The 27273-nt window shown below is 45.5% G+C and overlaps 1 protein-coding gene across 2 annotated transcripts in view; it reads left to right on the top strand.

Moving 5' to 3' along the window:
* SLC51B (SLC51 subunit beta) overlaps window positions 1-27273 on the top strand; it is a 45902-nt gene that overhangs the window by 11888 nt on the left and 6741 nt on the right. For both annotated transcript variants that reach the window (XM_089656657.1, XM_089656656.1), the window contains exon 2: window positions 20579-20703. In XM_089656657.1, coding sequence (XP_089512783.1) covers window positions 20607-20703 — 97 coding nt within the window. In that variant the 5' untranslated portion in view covers window positions 20579-20606. The remainder of the gene's footprint in view (window positions 1-20578; window positions 20704-27273) is intronic.

Genomic DNA, 27273 nt, shown 5'->3' on the forward strand with positions numbered 1-27273 from the left:
TTATTCTCATTTGTCTGGAGCGGGGGTAAATCCGGGTATTTATTCTCATTTGTCTGGAGCGGGGGTAAATCCGGGTATTTATTCTCATTTGTCTGGAGCGGGGGTAAATCCGGGTATTTATTCTCATCTGTCTGGAGCGGGGGTAAATCCGGGTATTTATTCTCATTTGTCTGGAGCGGGGGTAAATCTGGGTATTTATTCTCATTTGTCTGGAGCGGGGGTAAATCCAGGTATTTATTCTCATTTGTCTGGAGCGGGGGGGTAAATCCGGGTATTTATTCTCATTTGTCTGGAGTGGGGGGGGGTAAATCCAGGTATTTATTCTCATTTGTCTGGAGCGGGGGTAAATCCGGGTATTTATTCTCATTTGTCTGGAGCGGGGGTAAATCCGGGTATTTATTCTCATTTGTCTGGAGCGGGGGTAAATCCAGGTATTTATTCTCATTTGTCTGGAGCGGGGGGATAAATCCGGGTATTTATTCTCATTTGTCTGGAGTGGGGGGGTAAATCCAGGTATTTATTCTCATTTGTTTGGAGCAGGAGCCGGGGGTAAATCCTGGTATTTATTCTCATTTGTCTGGAGCGGGGGTAAATCCGGGTATTTATTCTCATCTGTCTGGAGCGGGGGTAAATCCGGGTATTTATTCTCATTTGTCTGGAGCGGGGGTAAATCCTGGTATTTATTCTCATCTGTCTGGAGCGGGGGGTAAATCCGGGTATTTATTCTCATTTGTCTGGAGCGGGGGTAAATCCGGGTATTTATTCTCATTTGTCTGGAGCGGGGGTAAATCCAGGTATTTATTCTCATTTGTCTGGAGCGGGGGTAAATCTGGGTATTTATTCTCATCTGTCTGGAGCGGGGGTAAATCCGGGTATTTATTCTCATTTGTCTGGAGCGGGGGTAAATCCTGGTATTTATTCTCATTTGTCTGGAGCGGGGGGGATAAATCCGGGTATTTATTCTCATTTGTCTGGAGCAGGAGCCGGGGGTAAATCCTGGTATTTATTCTCATCTGTCTGGAGCGGGGGTAAATCCGGGTATTTATTCTCATTTGTCTGGAGCGGGGGTAAATCCGGGTATTTATTCTCATCTGTCTGGAGCGGGAGTAAATCCTGGTATTTATTCAAATTTGTCTGGAGCAGGGGTAAATCCGGGTATTTATTCTCATCTGTCTGGAGCGGGGGGTAAATCCGGGTATTTATTCCCATTTCTCTGGAGCGGGGGTAAATCCGGGTATTTATTCTCATCTGTCTGGAGCGGGGGTAAATCCGGGTATTTATTCTCATTTGTCTGGAGCGGGGGTAAATCCAGGTATTTATTCTCATTTGTCTGGAGCGGGGGGGTAAATCCGGGTATTTATTCTCATTTGTCTGGAGTGGGGGGGTAAATCCAGGTATTTATTCTCATTTGTCTGGAGCGGGGGTAAATCCGGGTATTTATTCTCATTTGTCTGGAGCGGGGGGGGGGGGTAAATCCGGGTATTTATTCTCATTTGTCTGGAGTGGGGGGGTAAATCCAGGTATTTATTCTCATTTGTCTGGAGCGGGGGTAAATCCGGGTATTTATTCTCATTTGTCTGGAGCGGGGGTAAATCCGGGTATTTATTCCCATTTGTCTGGAGCGGGGGTAAATCCGGGTATTTATTCTCATTTGTCTGGAGCGGGGGTAAATCCGGGTATTTATTCTCATTTGTCTGGAGCGGGGGTAAATCCGGGTATTTATTCTCATTTGTCTGGAGCGGGGGTAAATCCGGGTATTTATTCTCATCTGTCTGGAGCGGGGGTAAATCCTGGTATTTATTCTCATTTGTCTGGAGCGGGGGTAAATCCGGGTATTTATTCTCATTTGTCTGGAGCAGGAGCGGGGGTAAATCCAGGTATTTATTCTCATTTGTCTGGAGCGGGGGTAAATCCTGGTATTTATTCTCATTTGTCTGGAGCGGGGGTAAATCCGGGTATTTATTCTCATTTGTCTGGAGCGGGGGTAAATCCGGGTATTTATTCAAATTTGTCTGGAGCGGGGGTAAATCCGGGTATTTATTCTCATCTGTCTGGAGCGGGGGTAAATCCGGGTATTTATTCTCATTTGTCTGGAGCGGGGGTAAATCCGGGTATTTATTCTCATTTGTATGGAGCGGGGGTAAATCCAGGTATTTATTCTCATCTGTCTGGAGCGGGGGTAAATCCGGGTATTTATTCTCATTTGTCTGGAGCAGGAGCGGGGGTAAATCCAGGTATTTATTCTCATTTGTCTGGAGCGGGGGTAAATCCTGGTATTTATTCTCATTTGTCTGGAGCGGGGGTAAATCCGGGTATTTATTCTCATTTGTCTGGAGCGGGGGGTAAATCCGGGTATTTATTCTCATTTGTCTGGAGCGGGGGTAAATCCGGGTATTTATTCTCATTTGTCTGGAGCGGGGGGGTAAATCCGGGTATTTATTCTCATTTGTCTGGAGCGGGGGTAAATCCGGGTATTTATTCTCATTTGTCTGGAGCGGGGGTAAATCCGGGTATTTATTCTCATTTGTCTGGAGCGGGGGTAAATCCGGGTATTTATTCTCATTTGTCTGGAGCGGGGGTAAATCCGGGTATTTATTCTCATTTGTCTGGAGCGGGGGTAAATCCGGGTATTTATTCTCATCTGTCTGGAGCGGGGGTAAATCCGGGTATTTATTCTCATTTGTCTGGAGCGGGGGTAAATCTGGGTATTTATTCTCATTTGTCTGGAGCGGGGGTAAATCCAGGTATTTATTCTCATTTGTCTGGAGCGGGGGGGTAAATCCGGGTATTTATTCTCATTTGTCTGGAGTGGGGGGGGGTAAATCCAGGTATTTATTCTCATTTGTCTGGAGCGGGGGTAAATCCGGGTATTTATTCTCATTTGTCTGGAGCGGGGGTAAATCCGGGTATTTATTCTCATTTGTCTGGAGCGGGGGTAAATCCAGGTATTTATTCTCATTTGTCTGGAGCGGGGGGATAAATCCGGGTATTTATTCTCATTTGTCTGGAGTGGGGGGGTAAATCCAGGTATTTATTCTCATTTGTTTGGAGCAGGAGCCGGGGGTAAATCCTGGTATTTATTCTCATTTGTCTGGAGCGGGGGTAAATCCGGGTATTTATTCTCATCTGTCTGGAGCGGGGGTAAATCCGGGTATTTATTCTCATTTGTCTGGAGCGGGGGTAAATCCTGGTATTTATTCTCATCTGTCTGGAGCGGGGGGTAAATCCGGGTATTTATTCTCATTTGTCTGGAGCGGGGGTAAATCCGGGTATTTATTCTCATTTGTCTGGAGCGGGGGTAAATCCAGGTATTTATTCTCATTTGTCTGGAGCGGGGGTAAATCTGGGTATTTATTCTCATCTGTCTGGAGCGGGGGTAAATCCGGGTATTTATTCTCATTTGTCTGGAGCGGGGGTAAATCCTGGTATTTATTCTCATTTGTCTGGAGCGGGGGGGATAAATCCGGGTATTTATTCTCATTTGTCTGGAGCAGGAGCCGGGGGTAAATCCTGGTATTTATTCTCATCTGTCTGGAGCGGGGGTAAATCCGGGTATTTATTCTCATTTGTCTGGAGCGGGGGTAAATCCGGGTATTTATTCTCATCTGTCTGGAGCGGGAGTAAATCCTGGTATTTATTCAAATTTGTCTGGAGCAGGGGTAAATCCGGGTATTTATTCTCATCTGTCTGGAGCGGGGGGTAAATCCGGGTATTTATTCCCATTTCTCTGGAGCGGGGGTAAATCCGGGTATTTATTCTCATCTGTCTGGAGCGGGGGTAAATCCGGGTATTTATTCTCATTTGTCTGGAGCGGGGGTAAATCCAGGTATTTATTCTCATTTGTCTGGAGCGGGGGGGTAAATCCGGGTATTTATTCTCATTTGTCTGGAGTGGGGGGGTAAATCCAGGTATTTATTCTCATTTGTCTGGAGCGGGGGTAAATCCGGGTATTTATTCTCATTTGTCTGGAGCGGGGGGGGGTAAATCCGGGTATTTATTCTCATTTGTCTGGAGTGGGGGGGTAAATCCAGGTATTTATTCTCATTTGTCTGGAGCGGGGGTAAATCCGGGTATTTATTCTCATTTGTCTGGAGCGGGGGTAAATCCGGGTATTTATTCTCATTTGTCTGGAGCGGGGGTAAATCCGGGTATTTATTCTCATTTGTCTGGAGCGGGGGTAAATCCGGGTATTTATTCTCATTTGTCTGGAGCGGGGGTAAATCCGGGTATTTATTCTCATTTGTCTGGAGCGGGGGTAAATCCGGGTATTTATTCTCATCTGTCTGGAGCGGGGGTAAATCCTGGTATTTATTCTCATTTGTCTGGAGCGGGGGTAAATCCGGGTATTTATTCTCATTTGTCTGGAGCAGGAGCGGGGGTAAATCCAGGTATTTATTCTCATTTGTCTGGAGCGGGGGTAAATCCTGGTATTTATTCTCATTTGTCTGGAGCGGGGGTAAATCCGGGTATTTATTCTCATTTGTCTGGAGCGGGGGTAAATCCGGGTATTTATTCAAATTTGTCTGGAGCGGGGGTAAATCCGGGTATTTATTCTCATCTGTCTGGAGCGGGGGTAAATCCGGGTATTTATTCTCATTTGTCTGGAGCGGGGGTAAATCCGGGTATTTATTCTCATTTGTATGGAGCGGGGGTAAATCCAGGTATTTATTCTCATCTGTCTGGAGCGGGGGTAAATCCTGGTATTTATTCTCATTTGTCTGGAGCGGGGGTAAATCCGGGTATTTATTCTCATTTGTCTGGAGCAGGAGCGGGGGTAAATCCTGGTATTTATTCTCATTTGTCTGGAGCGGGGGGTAAATCCGGGTATTTATTCTCATTTGTCTGGAGCGGGGGTAAATCCGGGTATTTATTCTCATTTGTCTGGAGCGGGGGGGTAAATCCGGGTATTTATTCTCATTTGTCTGGAGCGGGGGTAAATCCGGGTATTTATTCTCATTTGTCTGGAGCGGGGGTAAATCCGGGTATTTATTCTCATTTGTCTGGAGCGGGGGTAAATCCGGGTATTTATTCTCATTTGTCTGGAGCGGGGGTAAATCCGGGTATTTATTCTCATTTGTCTGGAGCGGGGGTAAATCCGGGTATTTATTCTCATCTGTCTGGAGCGGGGGTAAATCCGGGTATTTATTCTCATTTGTCTGGAGCGGGGGTAAATCTGGGTATTTATTCTCATTTGTCTGGAGCGGGGGTAAATCCAGGTATTTATTCTCATTTGTCTGGAGCGGGGGGGTAAATCCGGGTATTTATTCTCATTTGTCTGGAGTGGGGGGGGGGTAAATCCAGGTATTTATTCTCATTTGTCTGGAGCGGGGGTAAATCCGGGTATTTATTCTCATTTGTCTGGAGCGGGGGTAAATCCGGGTATTTATTCTCATTTGTCTGGAGCGGGGGTAAATCCAGGTATTTATTCTCATTTGTCTGGAGCGGGGGGATAAATCCGGGTATTTATTCTCATTTGTCTGGAGTGGGGGGGTAAATCCAGGTATTTATTCTCATTTGTTTGGAGCAGGAGCCGGGGGTAAATCCTGGTATTTATTCTCATTTGTCTGGAGCGGGGGTAAATCCGGGTATTTATTCTCATCTGTCTGGAGCGGGGGTAAATCCGGGTATTTATTCTCATTTGTCTGGAGCGGGGGTAAATCCTGGTATTTATTCTCATCTGTCTGGAGCGGGGGGTAAATCCGGGTATTTATTCTCATTTGTCTGGAGCGGGGGTAAATCCGGGTATTTATTCTCATTTGTCTGGAGCGGGGGTAAATCCAGGTATTTATTCTCATTTGTCTGGAGCGGGGGTAAATCTGGGTATTTATTCTCATCTGTCTGGAGCGGGGGTAAATCCGGGTATTTATTCTCATTTGTCTGGAGCGGGGGTAAATCCTGGTATTTATTCTCATTTGTCTGGAGCGGGGGGGATAAATCCGGGTATTTATTCTCATTTGTCTGGAGCAGGAGCCGGGGGTAAATCCTGGTATTTATTCTCATCTGTCTGGAGCGGGGGTAAATCCGGGTATTTATTCTCATTTGTCTGGAGCGGGGGTAAATCCGGGTATTTATTCTCATCTGTCTGGAGCGGGAGTAAATCCTGGTATTTATTCAAATTTGTCTGGAGCAGGGGTAAATCCGGGTATTTATTCTCATCTGTCTGGAGCGGGGGGTAAATCCGGGTATTTATTCCCATTTCTCTGGAGCGGGGGTAAATCCGGGTATTTATTCTCATCTGTCTGGAGCGGGGGTAAATCCGGGTATTTATTCTCATTTGTCTGGAGCGGGGGTAAATCCAGGTATTTATTCTCATTTGTCTGGAGCGGGGGGGTAAATCCGGGTATTTATTCTCATTTGTCTGGAGTGGGGGGGTAAATCCAGGTATTTATTCTCATTTGTCTGGAGCGGGGGTAAATCCGGGTATTTATTCTCATTTGTCTGGAGCGGGGGGGGGGGTAAATCCGGGTATTTATTCTCATTTGTCTGGAGTGGGGGGGTAAATCCAGGTATTTATTCTCATTTGTCTGGAGCGGGGGTAAATCCGGGTATTTATTCTCATTTGTCTGGAGCGGGGGTAAATCCGGGTATTTATTCCCATTTGTCTGGAGCGGGGGTAAATCCGGGTATTTATTCTCATTTGTCTGGAGCGGGGGTAAATCCGGGTATTTATTCTCATTTGTCTGGAGCGGGGGTAAATCCGGGTATTTATTCTCATTTGTCTGGAGCGGGGGTAAATCCGGGTATTTATTCTCATCTGTCTGGAGCGGGGGTAAATCCTGGTATTTATTCTCATTTGTCTGGAGCGGGGGTAAATCCGGGTATTTATTCTCATTTGTCTGGAGCAGGAGCGGGGGTAAATCCAGGTATTTATTCTCATTTGTCTGGAGCGGGGGTAAATCCTGGTATTTATTCTCATTTGTCTGGAGCGGGGGTAAATCCGGGTATTTATTCTCATTTGTCTGGAGCGGGGGTAAATCCGGGTATTTATTCAAATTTGTCTGGAGCGGGGGTAAATCCGGGTATTTATTCTCATCTGTCTGGAGCGGGGGTAAATCCGGGTATTTATTCTCATTTGTCTGGAGCGGGGGTAAATCCGGGTATTTATTCTCATTTGTATGGAGCGGGGGTAAATCCAGGTATTTATTCTCATCTGTCTGGAGCGGGGGTAAATCCGGGTATTTATTCTCATTTGTCTGGAGCAGGAGCGGGGGTAAATCCAGGTATTTATTCTCATTTGTCTGGAGCGGGGGTAAATCCTGGTATTTATTCTCATTTGTCTGGAGCGGGGGTAAATCCGGGTATTTATTCTCATTTGTCTGGAGCGGGGGGTAAATCCGGGTATTTATTCTCATTTGTCTGGAGCGGGGGTAAATCCGGGTATTTATTCTCATTTGTCTGGAGCGGGGGGTAAATCCGGGTATTTATTCTCATTTGTCTGGAGCGGGGGTAAATCCGGGTATTTATTCTCATTTGTCTGGAGCGGGGGTAAATCCGGGTATTTATTCTCATTTGTCTGGAGCGGGGGTAAATCCGGGTATTTATTCTCATTTGTCTGGAGCGGGGGTAAATCCGGGTATTTATTCTCATTTGTCTGGAGCGGGGGTAAATCCGGGTATTTATTCTCATCTGTCTGGAGCGGGGGTAAATCCGGGTATTTATTCTCATTTGTCTGGAGCGGGGGTAAATCTGGGTATTTATTCTCATCTGTCTGGAGCGGGGGTAAATCCGGGTATTTATTCTCATTTGTCTGGAGCGGGGGTAAATCCGGGTATTTATTCTCATTTGTACATACAGTATGTGCGGAAAGGTTTGAGAATGAGATCTCTTGCCAGGTCGTATGTTAGTTCATAGCTGCATTGATTGGGGTTGATTTAGGCCACTTTCACGTGGGCGTTCCGTATGCCCGTCTTTCATCCGTCCGTTTACGGATGAATAACGGACCCCCATGTATTTCTATGGGCTAGCGGATGTAAGCGGATGAACATCTGTAAACAGATGAAAAATGGACACCATGTATTTCTATTGGTTAGCAGATGTAAATGAATAAACATCTGTAAACGCATGAAAAACGGACCCCCATGTATTTCTATGGGCTAGCGGATGTAAACGGATGAACATCTGTAAACGGATGAATAACGGACCCCCATGTATTTCTATGAGCTAGCAGATATAAATGGATGAACATCTGTAAACAGAAATACATGGGTGTCCATTTTTCATCCATGGGCTAGTGTATGTAAATGGAGGATCATCTGTTTACATCCGTTAATGTCCGCGTCCGTTAACATCTGTTTATTTTTAACGGAAGAAAACCCTATTTTTCTTCAGTTAAAAAAAAAACGGAACGGACTTAAAACAGATGAAAAATGGATGAAAAACGGACCCCCATGTATTTCTATGGGCTAGCGGATGTAAACGGATGAAAAAAGCATGTACAACGGACCCCCATGTATTTCTATGGGCTAGTGGATATAAACAGATGAACATCTGTAAATGGATGAAAAATGGATGGAAAACGGACCCCCGTGTGTTTTTTGAACGGACGAAAGCCCTATTTTTCTTCCGTTAAAAAATAAAAATAAAAATTGAACAGACGTAGAACAGATGAAAACGGATTATAAATGGATTAAAACTGACCCCCCATGTATTACTAAGGGCTAGCGGATGTAAACGCATGATCATCTGTAAACGGATGAAAAATGGATGAAAAACGGATCCCCATGTATTTTTTCAGAAAGGGTAAGGGACCTTTTTGCACGCAAAAAGTTGCAATTTTGGTTCTACAGCCCAGGTTCACACCTAAGCGTTTTTCCGCAGCGTTTTACAGAAACACAGTACAGTCCATTTAACATGATTTCCTATGGGATACGTTCACATCTGCGCGTTTTCACCCGGTGGGTTTTTTGGAAAGGGTCAGGGACTTTTTTGCATGCAAAAAGTTGCATTTTTGGTTCTATAGACTTCAATGGAAACACTGCAGAAAAGCATGTGGTGCGTTTTTGATGCGTTCTTCACACTTTTTTTTAGGTGTTTTGTGTTTTTAATCTGCCCAGCAACAAGTTGGCCATAAAAAAAAAAGAAAAAATTTTAAAAAACGCAAAGTGCCTGAAAAAAGCATCAAAACCGCAGGTTCAAAAATGCAAAACAGACAAAACGCAAACTGCATTGGCGTGAACCAGGCCTGAAATGCACTGAAAATGCAGCAAAGACACATGCGTGTTCAGGGGCGGACTGACGACTCATGGGGCCCCCGGGCAATAGGGGATCATGGGGCCCCTGTGTCCTTTCCCAATCTCAAAAAAGCCTATGAAAAAGGTACCAGGGGTCTCTCATGGGGCCTCCTACTGACCCCGGGCCCTCGGGCAGTGCCCAAGTTTCCAAATGGTCAGTCCGCCCCTGTGCGTGTTGGGTTTTTTATGCGTTCTTTTGAGTCACGTGACCTATGAAAAACGCACCCTAAACGTGGTAAAATCGTAGGGGTCTATGCTGCGTTCTTTCTCACATGCCTGATGAAGGGGTCCTGCGAGACTCCGAAACGTTGCCTTGCTGAAACTATGTGATCGTTTATTAAAACCTTTGGGCCCATATTGGTGATCCTCGGTGTGCTGGTGACATTTTTCCCTTTTTCCCTCCTATGCTGCGTTCTTGCCGCATTTTTGATGCGTTTTGTATTTTAAATCTGCCTAGCAACAAGAAAAATTTTTAATAAAAAAATGCAAAAAAAAAAAAAAACAAAATGCATCAAAAACGCGGCAAAAACACAGGTGCAAAACGCAATGCAGAAACGGCTCAAACACAACCTGCGTAGGTGTGAACCTAGCCTTAGGTGCTGGCAGCCGCTCACAATTAGGGGCTTGCTTTTTGGGTGAGGTCGCGGCAGCGCATGAGGATACATTGTACTGGTATTATACCTCCAGGGGCGGACTGACCATTTGGAAAGTTGGGCACTGCCCAAGGGCCCGGGGTCAGTAGGGGGCCCCATGAGATGCCCCTGGTACCTTTTTCATAGGCTTTTTTGAGTTTGGGCAAGGACACAGGGGCCCCGTGATCCCCTATTGCCCGGGGGCCCCATGAGTTGTCAGTGCGCCCCTGTATACCTCTATGGCTCGGAGGCTATGATCTGAATGCTCCTGTAATTCTATCCCCAGATATGTATTTTTATGGCATTTTAGAGGAACCTCCATTCATCCTAATGTGATATTTCCAGCAGAAGACATAGTCCCAGGAGTCTTCATCGCCATGCCGGCCATTCACCTGCAACCTTTTATTACCATGATTCAGACAGACCAAGATAACAATGTAAAGTACGGGAAAAACACGATGACCTATGTACCTATATGTCACCTAATGCCATGCGTCATACACAGCAACGAATGAGAGCGCTCAGAGCTGCCACATACAGTCATCCCATTTACAGTATTTCTTTTATAGATAGATAACATCTATAAGAGAAACCACAAGGGGGGGGGGGGGGGGGCGCCTCTAAGTGCAGCACTAGAAACCCTTTATTAACCCCTTCCAGTCCGGACACTTTCCCCCCCTTCCAGTCCGGACACTTTCCCCCCCTTCCAGTCCGGACACTTTCCCCCCCTTCCAGTCCGGACACTTTCCCCCCCCTTCCAGTCCGGACACTTTCCCCCCCCTTCCAGTCCGGACACTTTCCCCCCCCTTCCAGTCCGGACACTTTCCCCCCCCTTCCAGTCCAGACACTTTCCCCCCTTCCAGTCCAGACACTTTCCCCCCCTTCCAGTCTGGACACTTTCCCCCCCTTCCAGTCTGGACACTTTCCCCCCCTTCCAGTCTGGACACTTTCCCCCCCTTCCAGTCTATACACTTTCCCCCCCTTCCAGTCTATACACTTTCCCCCCCTTCCAGTCTATACACTTTCCCCCCCTTCCAGTCTATACACTTTCCCCCCCTTCCAGTCTATACACTTTCCCCCCCTTCCAGTCTATACACTTTCACCCCCTTCCAGTCTATACACTTTCACCCCCTTCCAGTCCGGACACTTTCACCCCCTTCCAGTCCGGACACTTTCCCCCCCTTCCTGTCCAGGGCAATTTTCAGCTTTCAGCGCTATCAAACTTTGAATGACAATTGCGCGGTCATGCAACACTGTACCCATATGAATTTTTTAGCATTTTTTTGAGACAGATAAAGCTTTATTTTGGTTGTATTTGTTCACACTGGGATTTTTTTTTTTTGCTATATAAATGAAAAAGTCCAAAAATTGTGAAACAAAATTATAAAATTTTGCAAATAAATAATATTTCTTCATAAATCTTGGCCAAAATGTATTGTTATCTTTTTAGAAAAAAAAAAATAACCCAAATTAGTTTATAACCAATTTTTCTAAAAAAAATTTTTACATTTTTATTTAATTTTTTAATATTATTATTTATTTTATTTTTTTTTTAAATACTGTCACCCTAGCAGTACGGTGCCACCATGGTTACCCTGTACTACTTGTGGGGGACGATGATGATTTTTTTTTTTCCACTGATTGCTTTTACACCCATAAAGGCTGTAAAAGCAATCATTTCTCCTTCTTTTTTATAAAAGTTTTTCTTATAAAATTTTGCAAATAAATAATATGTCATCATAAATCTTGGCCAAAATTTATTCCGTTATCTTTTTAGTGAAAAAAAACAAAAAAACTAATTAGTTTATAACCAAAAATTATAATTTTTAAACATTTTTTTTTTACCATTTTATATTATTATTTATGGGGTTTTTTACGTACTGTCACCCTAGCAGTACAGTGTCACCATGGTGACGCTGTACTACTTGTGGGGGGTGATGAAGATTTTTTTTTTTTTTTTACACTGATTGCTTTTACACCCATAAAGGCTGTAAAAGCAATCATTTCTCTTTCTCTTTGGTTGCATTCTTGCAGCCGTTGAGAAATACTGTGTGAGCTGTGATTGGTCACAACTTGTCACATGGTACAAGGCTGTTGTGAATAGCCCTGTACCATGTGATCTCTGTGATCATTCACAGATTTCACACGTAGTATGCAATGATGTCAGAAGTGACTACTTGCTTACTACTCTTCATGTGATCACCGATTGTCCAATCAGTTGTCACATGATCGGTACCTCGCAGAGAGGTCCCGTCGGATGATCGGTGTTCTGCTGTGTCCAGAGGACACAGTGGGCATTGGATCGCGGTGTTGTGCGCTCCCAGGAAGTGTGGGAGGCAGTTTATAAACGGCCACCCAACCCTGCACTGCCACCGTCCGGCCGTTTATATACATGGGCCGGATGGGAAGGGGTTAAAAATCATCAGTACTGCACTCACATTTAGACTCCATGTACACGGCGTGTTTTGAGAATGTTGGTAACGTTAGCTGACTTTTTCAGCTTTGGTTTTTTTTTTTTTGCAATTTCTTTTTATTTATAATTTTTTTGCAGAGTAGCCAAAATACGTACAATATGAAGTACAGAAAAGTTACATAGCAAATGGCAGTATATGGGTCAAACATAACCAATAATCAAGTCAACAAACAACAGCATGGTAAAAACCGAGATAGGCATGAACAAAATTAAAATCAAGCGCATGGTACTGTGTGGCCCCGACCGGCCGGTATGTGAATGGTCCAAATACAGATACCAACAACACAGGCCACACGGACAACCAACCATCCGGAGATCTCAGACATGTGGAATAGAGAACCCACCAGGGATCTCAGGCAACCAACTGGGAAAATTATTTCAACAAGGGATTCCCCATTGATTGGGAAATCAACACAAAAACTATGGTTACACAGGGGAATCACGAAGAAAAAGGGAAAAGACAGGGCACAGAGGGAAGAAGAAAAGGACAAAAGAAAAAAAAGGGACGGATGTAGTATGGGAAGGAAACCAGGAAGAAAGGGGTAAAGGAAGGGAAGCATGAACAAGGAAGGTCAGACACAGCAAACACTTTTCTCCTGCGCTGGGGATGGACTCAGCAGAGACAATATGAATGTTCTGGAATATGCACTGCTTGCTGCCCTCAACAGACCGGGGTGGTCCAAAGTCACTAAATGCAAATGAAAAAAAAACAAAAAGAGGGCGCACTGGCCTAGGTTGGCTCTGAGTCCTCGAAACGCGTCAGAAAGTTGGGCATCCAGGGTTCCCATGGGGCGGACTGACAACTCATGGGGCACCCAGGCAATAGGGGATCATGGGGCCCCTGTGTCCTTGTCCAAAGTCAAAAAAGCCTATGAAAAAGGTACCAGGGGCATCTCATGGGGACCCCTACTGACCCCGGGCCCTTGGGCAGTGCCCAAGTTTCCAAATGGTCAGTCCGCCCCTGCATGGTGCACAATCTATATATGGACTATTTTAATAGTTTGGACCTTATGGACTTGTGTAATGGTTATTCATTTGGCTCCTATGTCCCATGTGGACCAGGGTTGCGCCATAGAATGATATTGTTAGATAAAATCTATAACAGCTTCCATTTCTTTACATTTATGTGAGTTGTTGAGATGTCTTCATTATGCAAAGGCCAAGACAGTGGAGCTGATTTACTAAAGGCAAATAAACTGCATTTTGCAAGGGAGGTTGCACATTGCAAAGGAATTTGCTCCATAGATTCGTTATATGGTGTAAACAATACCCAATCACATGCAAGGAAAAAAAAAACTAAACATTTTTCTTGCACAAGATTGGATGATGAAAGTCAGTAGAGCTTTACCGCATTCACTAAGCTATGGGCACTGATGAGGAGGCACTGGTAGGTGGCACTGATGGGCATTGACAGGCATCACTAATGGGCACTGAAAGGCAGCACTCATATATGGCACTGATAGCTGGCACTGATAGGCGGCACTGACTGGAACTGATAGGCAGCACTGATAGGTGGCACTGACTGGCACTGATAGGTGGCATTGATTGGCAGCACTGATAGGTGGCACTGAAATGCAGCTCAGATGGGCACTGATATGTGGCGTTGATGTGCACTGGTAGGCACTGATGTGTGGCATTGATGTGGCACTGACAGGAGGCATTGATGGACACTGACAGGTGGCACTGCTGGGGCTACACTGATCATCAGGGCACACTGATTATCAGTGCCCTGATGATCAGTGTAGATGTCCCCTCCGAGGAATGCAGATTACCGGCTCTCCTCTGTCAGTGTGACAGCTTGTGAGGAGAGAAATGCCGATAACCGGCATTTCCCTGTTTACATGTGATCAGCTGTGATTGGACACAGCTGATCACATGACCGAGCCGACATCTTCGGCTCTTTCCGTTGATCGGTGATCCGCTGTGTCCCAGGGACACAGCGCACCACCGATTGCCGCGCTGCGCGCCCCCGGAGCCGGTTAGAGTGGGAGGACGTCATATGACATCCTCCCAGAACAAAAGAACCGCCTTGCGCCCGTCATTACCTTATATGGCGGGCGGGAGGCAGTTAAATAGTTCAGGCCAAGCTGGCCCAAATTAACTATTTACATTACTAAGAAATGCACCCGTTGTCAGTGCTGTATAATCTGTACATAGCATCAGCTATATACATGGGTTACTTTACTGAAGGCAAATAGACTGTGCACTTTGCAAATGCAGACCTTGGTAAGTAAGGGGAAGCTCTGCTGACTTCCATCATCCAATCACGTGCCAGCAAAAATGCTGCTTTTTGTATTTTCCTTGCATGTGATTGGGTATTTTTTGCAAAGTGAAGCCTCACCTGAATTACTAAGCTCTGGAGCAACTACATTTGCAAAGTGCACAGCCTATTTGCCTTTAGTAAATCAACCCCACAGTATACAGCACGGTGTTCTGGCAGTGGTATGGGGACTTCCCGTCCCCTTCTTAAAACAATATCAAGTCGGGCTGAGCACTGAAAATACAATTTTGTATTTTTTTTTTTTTTGGCCAAACATTTGATTGCTTTTCCAAGCTAGAAACAAGCTTAGGACATGTAAGTACAGAAGTATTATTATTATTATTATACAGTATTTATAAAGCGCCAACAGTTCGCTCAGCGCTGTACATTACAAAGGGGGATAGAACATGTGACAGAACAATACCAATACAATGCAAAACATGAGGGGATCGAGGGCCCTGCTCTTTCGAGCTTACAATCTAGGAGAACATGTTGCCCAAAGGCAAGGAGAAAAAAGTCATGTGAAGATATACAACTGGAAACCACAATTATGTTGGTTATGTGTTAGAGAAGACACTGGTAGCTTGTGATGAGGCAGAACTCTGTTTTACTTGTGTGGCTTAAGTTGCAAACATACAGAACACATTTCAGCAGACATCTTGGTTTTAAGAGAGAGGAAGAGAGGAAGGAAGAGAGAGAACCAACAAGTTTTACACATATGCACAACTAGTAACCTTAGTGTACAGTGCCATCTACTGGTCAAGTGATATTAACACACCATACTATATAGTACATGCTGTTGTATCTCCAACAAATTAAACATTTGGGAAAATGCAATACAAAGGGAGGGTAAAGCATGGTTATGGTTCAACTAGGGTGTACTGCACCACAGGACTACCTATAGGTTTCATGCGAAATGAAGGAAGAACAAAAAATGGGATCGGGTTGGAAAGAGGAAAGACAGAATAAAGGAGGCCAAGAAGGGGAACAGAGGAAGGGGAGAGGGGGCATGTGACTTCCAGAAGAGAAGGAGCAGTTCAGGACAGGACCAGTGTAGGAAATGGCACGTAGGACCATCATAAGGCGAGACTTAAGAAAAATGTTAAGGGAGGAGCAGCGAATCGTCAGTATTCGATGGGAGGAAGTGTTCCACCCAGGGGTTCCAGATCTTTAGGAATTTGGGGACAGAGTCCATATTGGTTGCTTCCACTTTGTTGTGAATCATTGCTTGCGTTACTTTGTTTCTAACAGCTAGAATACATAGGGATGGCGACTTCCATGATTTGGCCATAATTTGTTTAGCTGCCATGGTGACCTGCAGGAGAAGCTTGAATTAGGATCTAGAAATGGATGGAGGGTGGAGGTTTAACAGGGCTATAATCGGGTCTGGCGACAGTGGTTTTGCAAAGAGCTAGGACAGCAAATGAAAAATTTTGGCCCAAAAAGCTTGGGCTCAATTTTATATTTTTTTTTTAATAAATACAGTGCTTCCTCTGATTGCCTGAGGTGAAAATCATGACGCCATCTCCACCTCAGCCAATTAGAGGAAGCTTTATATTCATTCAGAAAATGCAAAGCTTCCTGTGAATGGCTGATAATCGTACATCCCAACTCGATTTTGTTCCTGGAACGAATCAGGAAGTCCCCGTACCTTTGCCTAAACATAGTGCTGTACGTAGTTCAGGCTACATACAGGTTATACAGCACTAACATGCAGGTACATGTATTAGTGAAGGAAAGGAGGTGCAATGAGCTCCTGGTGACGTGCCTCCTGGGGGAAATGCCCCAGGGGTGCCAGAAGAATACTATGGGTTTGGACCCCACTGACTTTTCACATTACTTTGCTACTTTGCACGCTCTTCTTGGACAAGCCTTCTGGCTCTTCAGGAGAGCCCTCACCAAGTACTTGGAGGACCAGCTTCAACAGGTCCCTTACGAGCGGGGTCCACCTGGCTTCAGCCTAGGTAGACCATGTTATGCCTTGCCCCTGTCAGAAACCTGAGGGATTGAGGCCCTATGTCAGGAAATAGCAGCAGGGTTGGCCAGATCTTCGTGGCTACACTCAGGAGACTGGAACCAGACTGTGTATCCTTTAAATGAGAATCATTTACAGTAAAACAAAATCCATCCAAATACCAAACAGTGACAGATTATGTTACTAATAACCAACTATATACAAAATAGATACAACATGGGAAACGCAGAAAAGAAGGAAAAAACTGGAGGTGCAGATGGGAAGGGAGAACCAAAACGGGGATCAGGAACAAGGGGGAGCAGGTACAAGGCAGCAGGGTTGAGGGCAGGAGCAAGATCAGGATAAATGGCAAACAGAATCTTACAGCAGCAAAACACTGGAGAGAGAGGAACTAATACGGAAGGACCTAAATACCCTCCCAGCAGCCAGCATCAGGTGGAGACTGACTACTGGAATCTGCTGGCTGCCGAGAGACACCTGCTGGTGGACACCGAAACTGCAGCGTTCTGCTCTGGGAAGCACAGTGTCATCAGCAGGTGATCCAGGTCCTGACACCCTTGCTCTTCAGAGGTTGGTCCTATTCTCTACCCATCAGCTACTTTTTTTGTGTGCTGTGATTTTACGGTTAACGTTTTTTGTTCACGGGGAACCCAATACTCAAAGAAAATAGCTAATGGAATTGTTTTTTACCCACTAGTCCAGTATTGGTTGCCAGCCTCAGTATAATAATGTTTACAGGAATTATATTAAGGTTGGCATTTGGAATCACATCTTCCCAAAGTCTTGTGATAGCAGTTTACGCCAATACCTTTTTGTCGTAATCGCCCTTTTGAGTTTAAATAAGGATCTTTTTGTATTATGTACTGCAAGTTATATCATCTAAAGACAAGTACATGTGGGATCTTCAAAAAAGAGCTATGCCAAACACTACTGAGGTCAGTTAAGTTTCGGGGTTGGGTTGAGATTAAGGGTTTAATTTTGATGGTTAGAATGAGGTCTAAGGTAAGTGATCACTTTGGATGAACTTAACAAGTTTTATGGGTTTTTTTTGGTACATACTGGTATACTGGATGTTTTTATGTATTTGATTGTGGCAGTACAGACAGCATTAGATTTCCCACAGATAATAAAATAATGATCAATTACATTTTAAGCAAATATATGTAGGTGTAGGGCTATCCCTTAGTGAGGATGCTAGGCTAAATCTAGTTTTTGGCTTCATTGTAGTGAGTAGCGCAGTGGTCTATTGGTTTTGCTTGTTCAAGCTTTCCTAAGCTGGATGTTTGTTTCCTTCCACCTGCTTTTTGAAGACGTTTCCAGAATATAGGGGAGGGAGATTCAATGACCATGTGACATAAATGTAAAGATTTGAGTAGCTGAGATGTGATCTGTAGAAATATGACAATGTAGATTTAGCTCATTCCATGTTAATATAAGATGTGTTCAGAATTAAGTCAGAGACATATGGCCACCAATTAGCATCTGAAGGGACAGAGCTTCCTCTAGACTGGAGGTGACACCTAGATGCCAATAAGACTTGTCACCTACTTCTAGACATTTCGGCTTCAGAGGCAGCGGGAGACCAAGAGAGGGCTCCGATCTGTCTAGGAGCTCTAAAATATATCAGCAGATCAAAGGAAAATATTTCATCTCTCATAAAAGCTAAAATATTAGTTTCAGAGAGATGAAAATACTTCCTTCTGATTGGACACACTGTAGGCTACACCTGCATGTAAAACTGTATTTATCGCCTATGTAGAATCCCAGAGAAATGCAGAAAATGGTTATATGGCGCCTGATTGCGACAGCTGAACAGTGATTGATACTGTCGCAATCGGACTGATGCGCTGGTGTCGGAAATTCAATCCCTGACTTGGTGATTCAAACCGTTCCTGATCAAATCGATTTTGGGCATTTCAGTACCCAAAATGTCCTGTGGGCTGGTACAGGAACACCCCTCAGAGTCGACTGGCTAAGGGCTAATGTCCAGCCTACGTCCATATTCCCATAAATTGAGGACCCTGAGATATGGACGGTGTGATTCGTATGGAGCCAGCTCTATTGACTGACGGATTGCGGACTTTCTCTGAATTGCTCCAGTCGCAGGATAACTCTTGGTAAAACTTTTATTTCTGTTTTTTTTCCCTTTTATTTTATAGTCAATAGCCAGTTGTGTGTCTTCTTGTATTTTTTGTAACTTTTTATACTTTGTACTTAATTTATGCACTGCCAACTTTCGGGATATTAAATCATAAAATTAATAAGTGACTTCTGGGTACTTAAGGTCGGGCTCATATCTCCAGAGAGATTGTATTGTTTTGTATTGCAGTGTCTTTATATACTCGGTCAAGTTCATTGCCAATCTGTATGCAATTGCACTGCGTGTTGGCAGATTTCATGCAGATTGTAAAGGTAACAGATCTGCCAGACGGAGATCTGTGTGTGTGTGGTGGCCCAGCAGGCCAGTCTGCGGATAAAACTGTTGGGTGGTGGCAAGCTACCGTTTGTGGTGTGTCTGGTGTGAGGGTGTGTGGACAGTGGAAGAGTGATTAACATCGGGGTTCTAGCTTGTAGGATAGCTGGAGGAATTCTAGAAGGGTGTGCGATTGCTAGGCTGCTCCTCAACCCTTAGCATGCGCCAGATTGTATATAAGATTCGTATCTGCCTGTGTGGGGTCGGCCAGCTGGATTGGAGTGGAGTCTCCCTCTAGTGGTGGCCAGAGGTAGTGCGGGCTGTGAAAGTATATCACGGCTGGTCTTATATATATTCAGATTAAGTCCCCCTTATTCCCTCTTACCCCAAGTCACGGCCACACGTGCGCGCCTCGGTTAGCTAGTCGCTGTGGGCGTGGGCGTGTGGGTTGGATCTTGACAGACCAGTATGAATATTTATCATGCCCCAGCCAACCTCTAGAATGAGGTCTCCAGGAGGGTGTTGGGAACGTGATAAAGATTTGGGAGGCCTTGCCAGAGGGTTTCTTCCTCTCCAGGGAGGGTTCAAGATTCCTGTGGCTGTTGCCCCTAGGAGACAGTTAGTAAGAAAATAAATTGCAGTCTGGGCCTCAGCAGGAGCTGGGCTGAGGGCCTGGAGAAGATCTCTGAATGAATATTTGCTGGAGGGCACTGTCCTGAAGTCCCAGTCTGGAGAAGGATCTTTGATCTCATTTCTTTTATGAAATATGTTACACATACCATGTATATATGGTATGTACTATGTACTACTGCAACTCCCTCCTCACTGGCCTGCCTCGCCGCTGGCTATCCCAGCTTCAGTCAATCCTGAATACGGCTGCCAGACTCATTCACCTTTCCAACCGCTCCATCTCCGCCACCCCCCTCTGCCAATCCCTCCACTGGCTTCTGATTGCGCAACGGATCAAATTCAAAATCCTAACACTGACGTACAAAGCTGTCCACCATACTGCCCCGAACTACATCACCGACCTAATATCCAAGTACCGCCCAACACGCACACTCCGCTCCTCACAAGACCTCCTTCTCTCTAGTTCCCTGGTCTCCTCCTCCCATGCCCGCCTCCAGGACTTCTCCAGGGTGTCACCCATCCTCTGGAACTCCCTGCCCCAACCCATCAGATTATTGCCTACTCTTCTCTCCTTTAGGCGCACCCTGAAAACCCACCTCTTCAGGGAAGCCTACCCCACCCCCTGCTAACTTACCGGCCTCCTCCACTCTTCCTACCACCCCATCCCCCACAGCTATCTCCTCCTGTGCCACCATCCCCTCCCTCCTAGATTGTAAGCTCCAAGGAGCAGGGCCCTCGATCCCCTCGTGTTTTGCATTGTATTGTTATTGTTCTGTCACATGTTCTGTCTCCCTTTGTAATGTACAGCGCTGAGCGAACTATTGGCGCTTTATAAATACTGTATAATAATAATGATATATCACGTAGTAATATACAAACTCACAAAGCTCTTCCATACAGTTTGTAAAATGTTAGTTCAGCCGTGTGCTTTCAGACTTGTCTCTTTATGTGTTTATATTCTGCAGATATCATATATTGGGATATCATCTAAACATGGCGGAAGCAAATCAAAATAATCCGGTAATGACTGCAATGTCCGAAGAACAAAAGAAGCTGCAAAAAGCCATTTATTTCTTTCGGACGGGGGATCGTAAGTACAGTTTTTTATGCCATTAATTGCCTGTTCTGCAGGACCGCACTTAGTTTTTATTATGTTGTTTAGTTTTTGTTTCAGCATACCTAAACCTCATTTATCTCACCGTGTCCAATCGAAACCTCTCCCATTTTTAGGTTATATTTTGAATTTTTAAGTTAAGTTGGATTTTAAATTATAATTAATTGAAATGAATGAATGGGTTAAATTAGTTATTTTAAAGGAATTACTCTAATTAACCCCTCGCCTACCGAGCATTTATACCCCCTTCCTGTTCAGGCCAAATTTCAGCTTTCAGCGCTGTCACACTTTGAATGACAATTGCACGGTCATGCAACACTGTACCAATATGACACTTTTATAATTTTTTTCACACAAATAGCTTTCTTTTGGTGGTATTTAATCGCCACTGGATGTTTTCTTTTTTGAGCTATAAACAAAAAAAGAGCAAAAAAATTTGAAAAAAAAAAAAGTTTTTCTTTGTTTCTATTATAAAATGTATGCTTTGATGAGGCTGCACTGATAGGCAGCACTGATAGGTGACACTGATGAGGCGGCATGATAGGCAGCACTGATAGGTGGCACTGATATGCAACAATGATGGGCACTGATAGGTGGCACTGATATGCAACAATGATGGGCACTGATAGGCGGCACTGATGGGTGGCACTGACTGGCAGCACTGCTGGGCACTGATGGGTGGCACTGCTGGGCACAGGTGGGTGGTACTACTAGGCACTGATGGGCACAGGTGGTTGGCACTGCTGGGCACTGCTGGGCACTTGTGGGTGGCACTGATGGGCACTTGTGGGTGGCACTGCTGGGCACTTGTGGGTGGCACTGCTGGCCACAGGTGGGCGACACTGGTGGGTGGCACTGCTGGGCACTGATCATCAGTGCCGATCCATCTTCTGGCAATTGGCAGTTATCGGCAGTATCTTCCTCATGTTGTGATAGCGTAAGGAAAGTGTAGCCAATAACTGGCAACTGCATTTACCGGTGATCTGCTGTGTCATTGGACACAGCTGATCACGTGGTAAAAGGTCGCTGGGATTGGCCTTTTTCCACATCACGTGATCAGCGGGTGCACGCCCTTGGGGGCGTGCAGGAGGGCACGTTCTGGGAGGGCTTCATATGACACCCTCCCAGAACTCGATAACCCCGCTGTATCCTTCATTCGGCTATATCGTGGTTGGCAAGTGGTTAACTAATTAACATTTAATTTTGCAATTAAATTATGTAGCACCCTCTAGTGTGCTACTAGAATAGTGTAGGTAAACTTATTGTGTATGATTCATGGTAACTGTGTGAGTCTGTGATTAAGGTCAGGTTACTGCAGGTCAAGTTGGATGACTTAACAGGTTGGGACTCTATTGCCTCCACCTGGTTCTGGAGGACCATGGGAACCTTCCAGAAGCCAGTTGGTGGAAGAGGTGGAGTCTTAATCTGCATGTTCATGGGAGGCTAACCAATTCCAGGTTTGGAGGCCCTGGTAGAGTGGTGGACCAGCCCATAAATATGGGATTGTCAGGCAGGCTGGGGAGTCGGGTGGAAAATGGAGTGCTGAGGAAACTGTCTATGGCCTGGGATGCCTAAATAGCATCTACAAATTCCTACTCACATTTAAAATAGGTCCGCAGACCAACATAAGCAAAATTCTTGTAGTAAAACAAACTGCAGGGAAGGTGTAGGTGAATGGGAGTACCAATATGGCGGCTGCCGTCCATACTGGATATGATGTCACCACGCTTCCATCCTGCGCGTTGCATCACGTGACTTCCTCGGGGCTTTGTTTTACTTCAAGAATGTTGCTTATGTTGGTCTGCGGACCTATTTTAAATGTGGGTAGGAATTTTTAGATGTTATTTAAAATACAGTTTGTGGCATATTACACTGTGGGAGTCATCTTGCTTGTATCTTCTATGCGGCTATTGCTGGAGCACGCGTAAGTGTTTGTCACTTCACACCTGTAATGAAGTATGTGCAGGCTGCAGGATTCTGTAGAAATCTTCACTTAAGGGCTGCCCTGTCCTCTTCCCACTGCTGAACTTCTGGTGCTGTTGGGGTTAACAGCTTCGGGTCTCTGGGCTACAATAAAGATGATCTGACAAAGACACGCCCCCTCTTGCCCTCTGCTGCACTGATTACAACACCTGTAACACAATCTGTGAATGGTGGAGAGCCTGATCAGTCACAGGATTCCCTCCTCCATTCACATATTGTGGCACAGGCAATGAAATCAGTAAAATAACTTTTCTCATTGGAGGAGAGGGCGGTGGGGGGGGGGGGGTGTCCCTGTCGGATCATCTTTAGTGCAGCTGAGCCTGGACACTCGAAGCTGTTAACCCCCACAGCGCCAGAAGTTCAGCAGCGGGAAGAGGACAGGGCAGCCCTTAAGTGATGATTTCTACAGAATCCTGCAGCCTAAACATACTTCTTTACAGGTGAGAAGTGACAATAGCTGTAGGAAAAAATATTTTTAACCACTTAAAGACCAAACAATTTCTGGGATGTTTTGTTTACAGGGGGAGGGGGGCCCTGTCAGATCATCTTTAGTGTAGCTGAGCCTGGAGACTCGAAGCTGTTAACCCCAACAGTGCCAGAAGTTCAGCATCGGGAAGAGGACAGGGCAGCCCATAAGTGAAGATTTCTACAGAATCCTACAGCCTGCACATTCTTCTTTACAGGTGTGAAGTGACAATAGCTGTAGAAAAAAATATTTGTAACCACTTGAAGACCAAACATTTTCTGGGATGTTTTGTTTATAGGGGGGTACTTGTCGGATCATCTTTAGTGCAGCTGAGCCTGGAGACTCGACACCGTTAGCCCCCACAGTGCTAGAAGTTCAGCACCCGGAAGAGGACAGGGCAGACTGCACATGGTGGGCACACTTCATTACAAAAGGGGGGGGGTGTCCTTGTCGGATCATCTTTAGTGCAGCTGAGCCTGGAGACTCAGAGCTGTTAACCCTAACAGCAACAGAAGTTCAGCAGAAGGAAGAGGACAGGGCAGACTGCACATGGTGGGGCACACTTCATTACAGGAGGGGGGGTATCCCTGTCGAATCATCTTTAGTGCAGCTGAGCTTGGAGACTCAAAGCTGTTAACCCCAATAGTGCTAGAGGTTCAGCAGCAGGAAGAGGACAGGGCAGACTGCACATGGTGGGCACACTTCATTACAGAATGGGGGGTGTCCCTGTCGGATCATCTGTAGTGCAGCTGAACTTGGAGACTCAAAGCTGTTAACCCCAACAGTGCTAGAGGTTCAGCAGCAGGAAGAGGACAGGACAGACTGCACATGGTGGGCCATACTTCATTACAGAAGGGGGGGTGTCCCTGTCGGATCACCTTTAGTGCAGCTGAGCCTGGAGACTCAAAGCTGTTAACCCCCACAGCGCCAGAAGTTCAGCAGCAGAAAGAGGACAGGGCAGTCTACACATGGTGGGGCACACTTCATTACAGGAGGGGGGTGTCCCTGTTGGATCACCGTTAGTGCAGCTGAGCCTGGAGACTCAAAGCTGTTAACCCCCACAGCGCCAGAAGTTCAGCAGCAGAAAGAGGACAGGGCAGTCTACACATGGTGGGGCACACTTCATTACAGAAGGGGGGGTGTCCCTGTCGGATCACCTTTAGTGCAGCTGAGCCTGGAGACTCAAAGCTGTTAACCCCCACAGCGCCAGAAGTTCAGCAGCAGAAAGAGGACAGGGCAGTCTACACATGGTGGGGCACACTTCATTACAGGAGGGGGGTGTCCCTGTCGGATCACCGTTAGTGCAGCTGAGCCTGGAGACTCAAAGCTGTTAACCCCCACAGCGCCAGAAGTTCAGCAGCAGGAAGAGGACAGGGCAGTCTGCACATGGTGGGGCACACTTCATTACAGGAGGGGGGTGTCCCTGTCGGATCACCTTTTAGTGCAGCTGAGCCTGGAGACTCAAAGCTGTTAACCCCAACAGCACCAGAACTTCAGCAGCAGGAAGAGGACAGGGCAGTCTACACATGGTGGGGCACACTTCATTACAGGAGGGGGGTGTCCCTGTCGGATCACCTTTTAGTGCAGCTGAGCCTGGAGACTCAAAGCTGTTAACCCCAACAGCACCAGAACTTCAGCAGCAGGAAGAGGACAGGGCAGTCTACACATGGTGGAGCACACTTCATTACAGGAAAGTAATGTAACTGAAGCTGTAGAAAAATAGCTAAACGTCAGCTGTAATAAATGTACATTAATCATGATATTGATGTTGCTGCATTGACCAGTTTTTTCTTTTGCATAAAGTGATTTTCCACTATTAACAAGTTGCTGTGACCTAACACCCACAGTCTATAAAAGCAGATAAGCCATAGAACAATCCATGTCATAAAATGTTTCTCTTTCCTAGTAAACGTTTGTTTTAAGCTGCTATTATATTTTATTCAAAAGACAATTCCACAAAACAACATAACCAGCTTCTTTGTTCCAAAACGAAGGGTCCTCTTTGCCTCGGCATAGTATAGTGTGTCCATATTACCCTGAATTACGATCATGCTGTAAGTGCGCTATACCCACCATTGGCTAATGCCAACTGGGGTCCTGCGTTGCAGAGGGAAGTCCAAGTCAGCGGCCTCCTACCCAAGACAGACTGAAGAGAGGTTATAGACATTTAAAGTGATAATAAACCCTTACATAAACTCACTTAAGTGACTGGCCTCAGGTGATACAGAGTGATGAATTAAATCCTCCAACATAATTTGTACCTGTTTATCTGCAGCCCTCTCTATTATTTATTATTTTATTTATTACAGGTACTTTTATAGCACCGTCAATTTACGCCGCGCTCTACATATATATTGTACATTCACATCAGTCCCTAACCCTCAAGGTGTGTACAATCTAAGGTCCCTAACTCACATTCATACATACACATACTAGGGACAATTTAGACAGGAGCCATTTCACCTACCAGCATGTCTTTGGAGTGTGGGAGGAAACCAGAGTACCCAGAGGAAACCCAAGCAGGCACAGGGATAACATGCAAACTCCAGGCAGGTGGTGCTGTGGTTGGGAGTCGAACTAAAGACCCTTGAACTGCCAGGTGGAAGTGCTAACCATTTAGCCACTCTACTCTACAGCCTTTCAAAGTACACAGTTTTAAAGGTACTTTTCATCTTTCAACAGACAGGGGGTGGGGATCTGAGTGTGGAGCTTGGGAGGGGGGCCTCAGGGAGGGTAGCCTACCTAAAGGCTGGATGCTGGAAAGAAAGATCTCTGCTGTCCCACCGTCTCCTGGGGAGGACAACCCGTGGAACATGGAAGGAGCCAGCCCACCGTTAGGCCTGAAGTTAGCCACCAACCCACTAAGCTAACAGAACAGGAAAGTGTGAGCACTCCTACACCCTCTGGGCCAGATAAGGGGAGAGGGTGGTCAGGTGCAAGACCCTAATTCTCATCCAGGACTACTTCATTGTTAGCTCTTGGGACTCCTTGCCCAGAGATACCCTCAGTGAAGCCAGGTGAAGAGTAAGGATTCATCTGGGGTCTGAGGAGGCGACTTCAGTGCTCCTTAAAGTGGTTGCAAAGGCTCATATTGTTTTTTTACCTACATTCGTTCTCTGTGCAGCAGCCCCCCCCCAAGTACTCACCTAACCCTCTCTCGATGTGCATTGCAGTCTTGGCTATCCCAGGACTCCCTCTTCTCATTGGCTGAGACAGAAGCGGGAGCCATTGGCCCCCAGTCCTGTCAATCAAAGCCAGTGAGTATTAGTATAGGGTACAACATGGCATAGTTCAGGGTACTTATTTATACAGGGTCTTGAAAGATGTTAGGTAGTCAGGAAACTGGCTATCGCATTTGGAGAGACCCTACAATCTTTTTTAAAAAGTTAGTTTAAAAAAAAAAACATAAAAAGTACAAATCCCCCCAAAAATTTAAATAGGTTTTTTTGTTGTTGTTGTTACTGTTCTAAAATTTTACTGCTTTATTGTTACTGTTTTATTGTTAACCATTGCTGTTTTCTTTGCAGGAATGTAATTCAGCTGCAGCACCGACCTGTTTATTCTGACAGGAACTTGCTCTCAGAATATACATAAGTCAGTGTGTGCAGAGCTGTTGAATGAGATTTTTCATCCGCAGTTAAAAAAAAAAACCATATATGCCGAAGCATGGCCTGGGGTGGCCAGTGGGTGGATGGCCCTATGCTTTGGCATATATATTTTATAATATTTTTTGGCACATTTCATGTGTGCCCACCATTAGAAGTGGGTGGATGCAGGGCGCTATATTCTAATGGTGGGCATACCACACACTTTTTTTCTTGCAGAGATTTCTTCTCTTTTTTTCATTCCGCCCACAGGCTGCATAAAGAAAAAAAGAACATGGCATATACACCCAACAAGGACCAGCAACGTACTGGTACATCACTGGACTTTGAATGGTTATACCAGGATGATGCCTACAGCTGCAGTCATCATCCTGGTATTGTTTTTTCAGCTGGCGATCGGCTTTCATATAAAAGCAATCTAGTGGCTAATTAGCTACATGATTGCTTTACAAGCAGCGGGAGATGATGCCCCCCCCCTCCCCTTCCACGGCC

This window comes from Staurois parvus, unplaced genomic scaffold (genome assembly GCF_062004578.1).
Source record: "Staurois parvus isolate SC_StPar_1 unplaced genomic scaffold, SC_StPar_1.0 ptg000927l, whole genome shotgun sequence".
In the NCBI taxonomy this organism is placed as follows: domain Eukaryota; kingdom Metazoa; phylum Chordata; class Amphibia; order Anura; family Ranidae; genus Staurois; species Staurois parvus.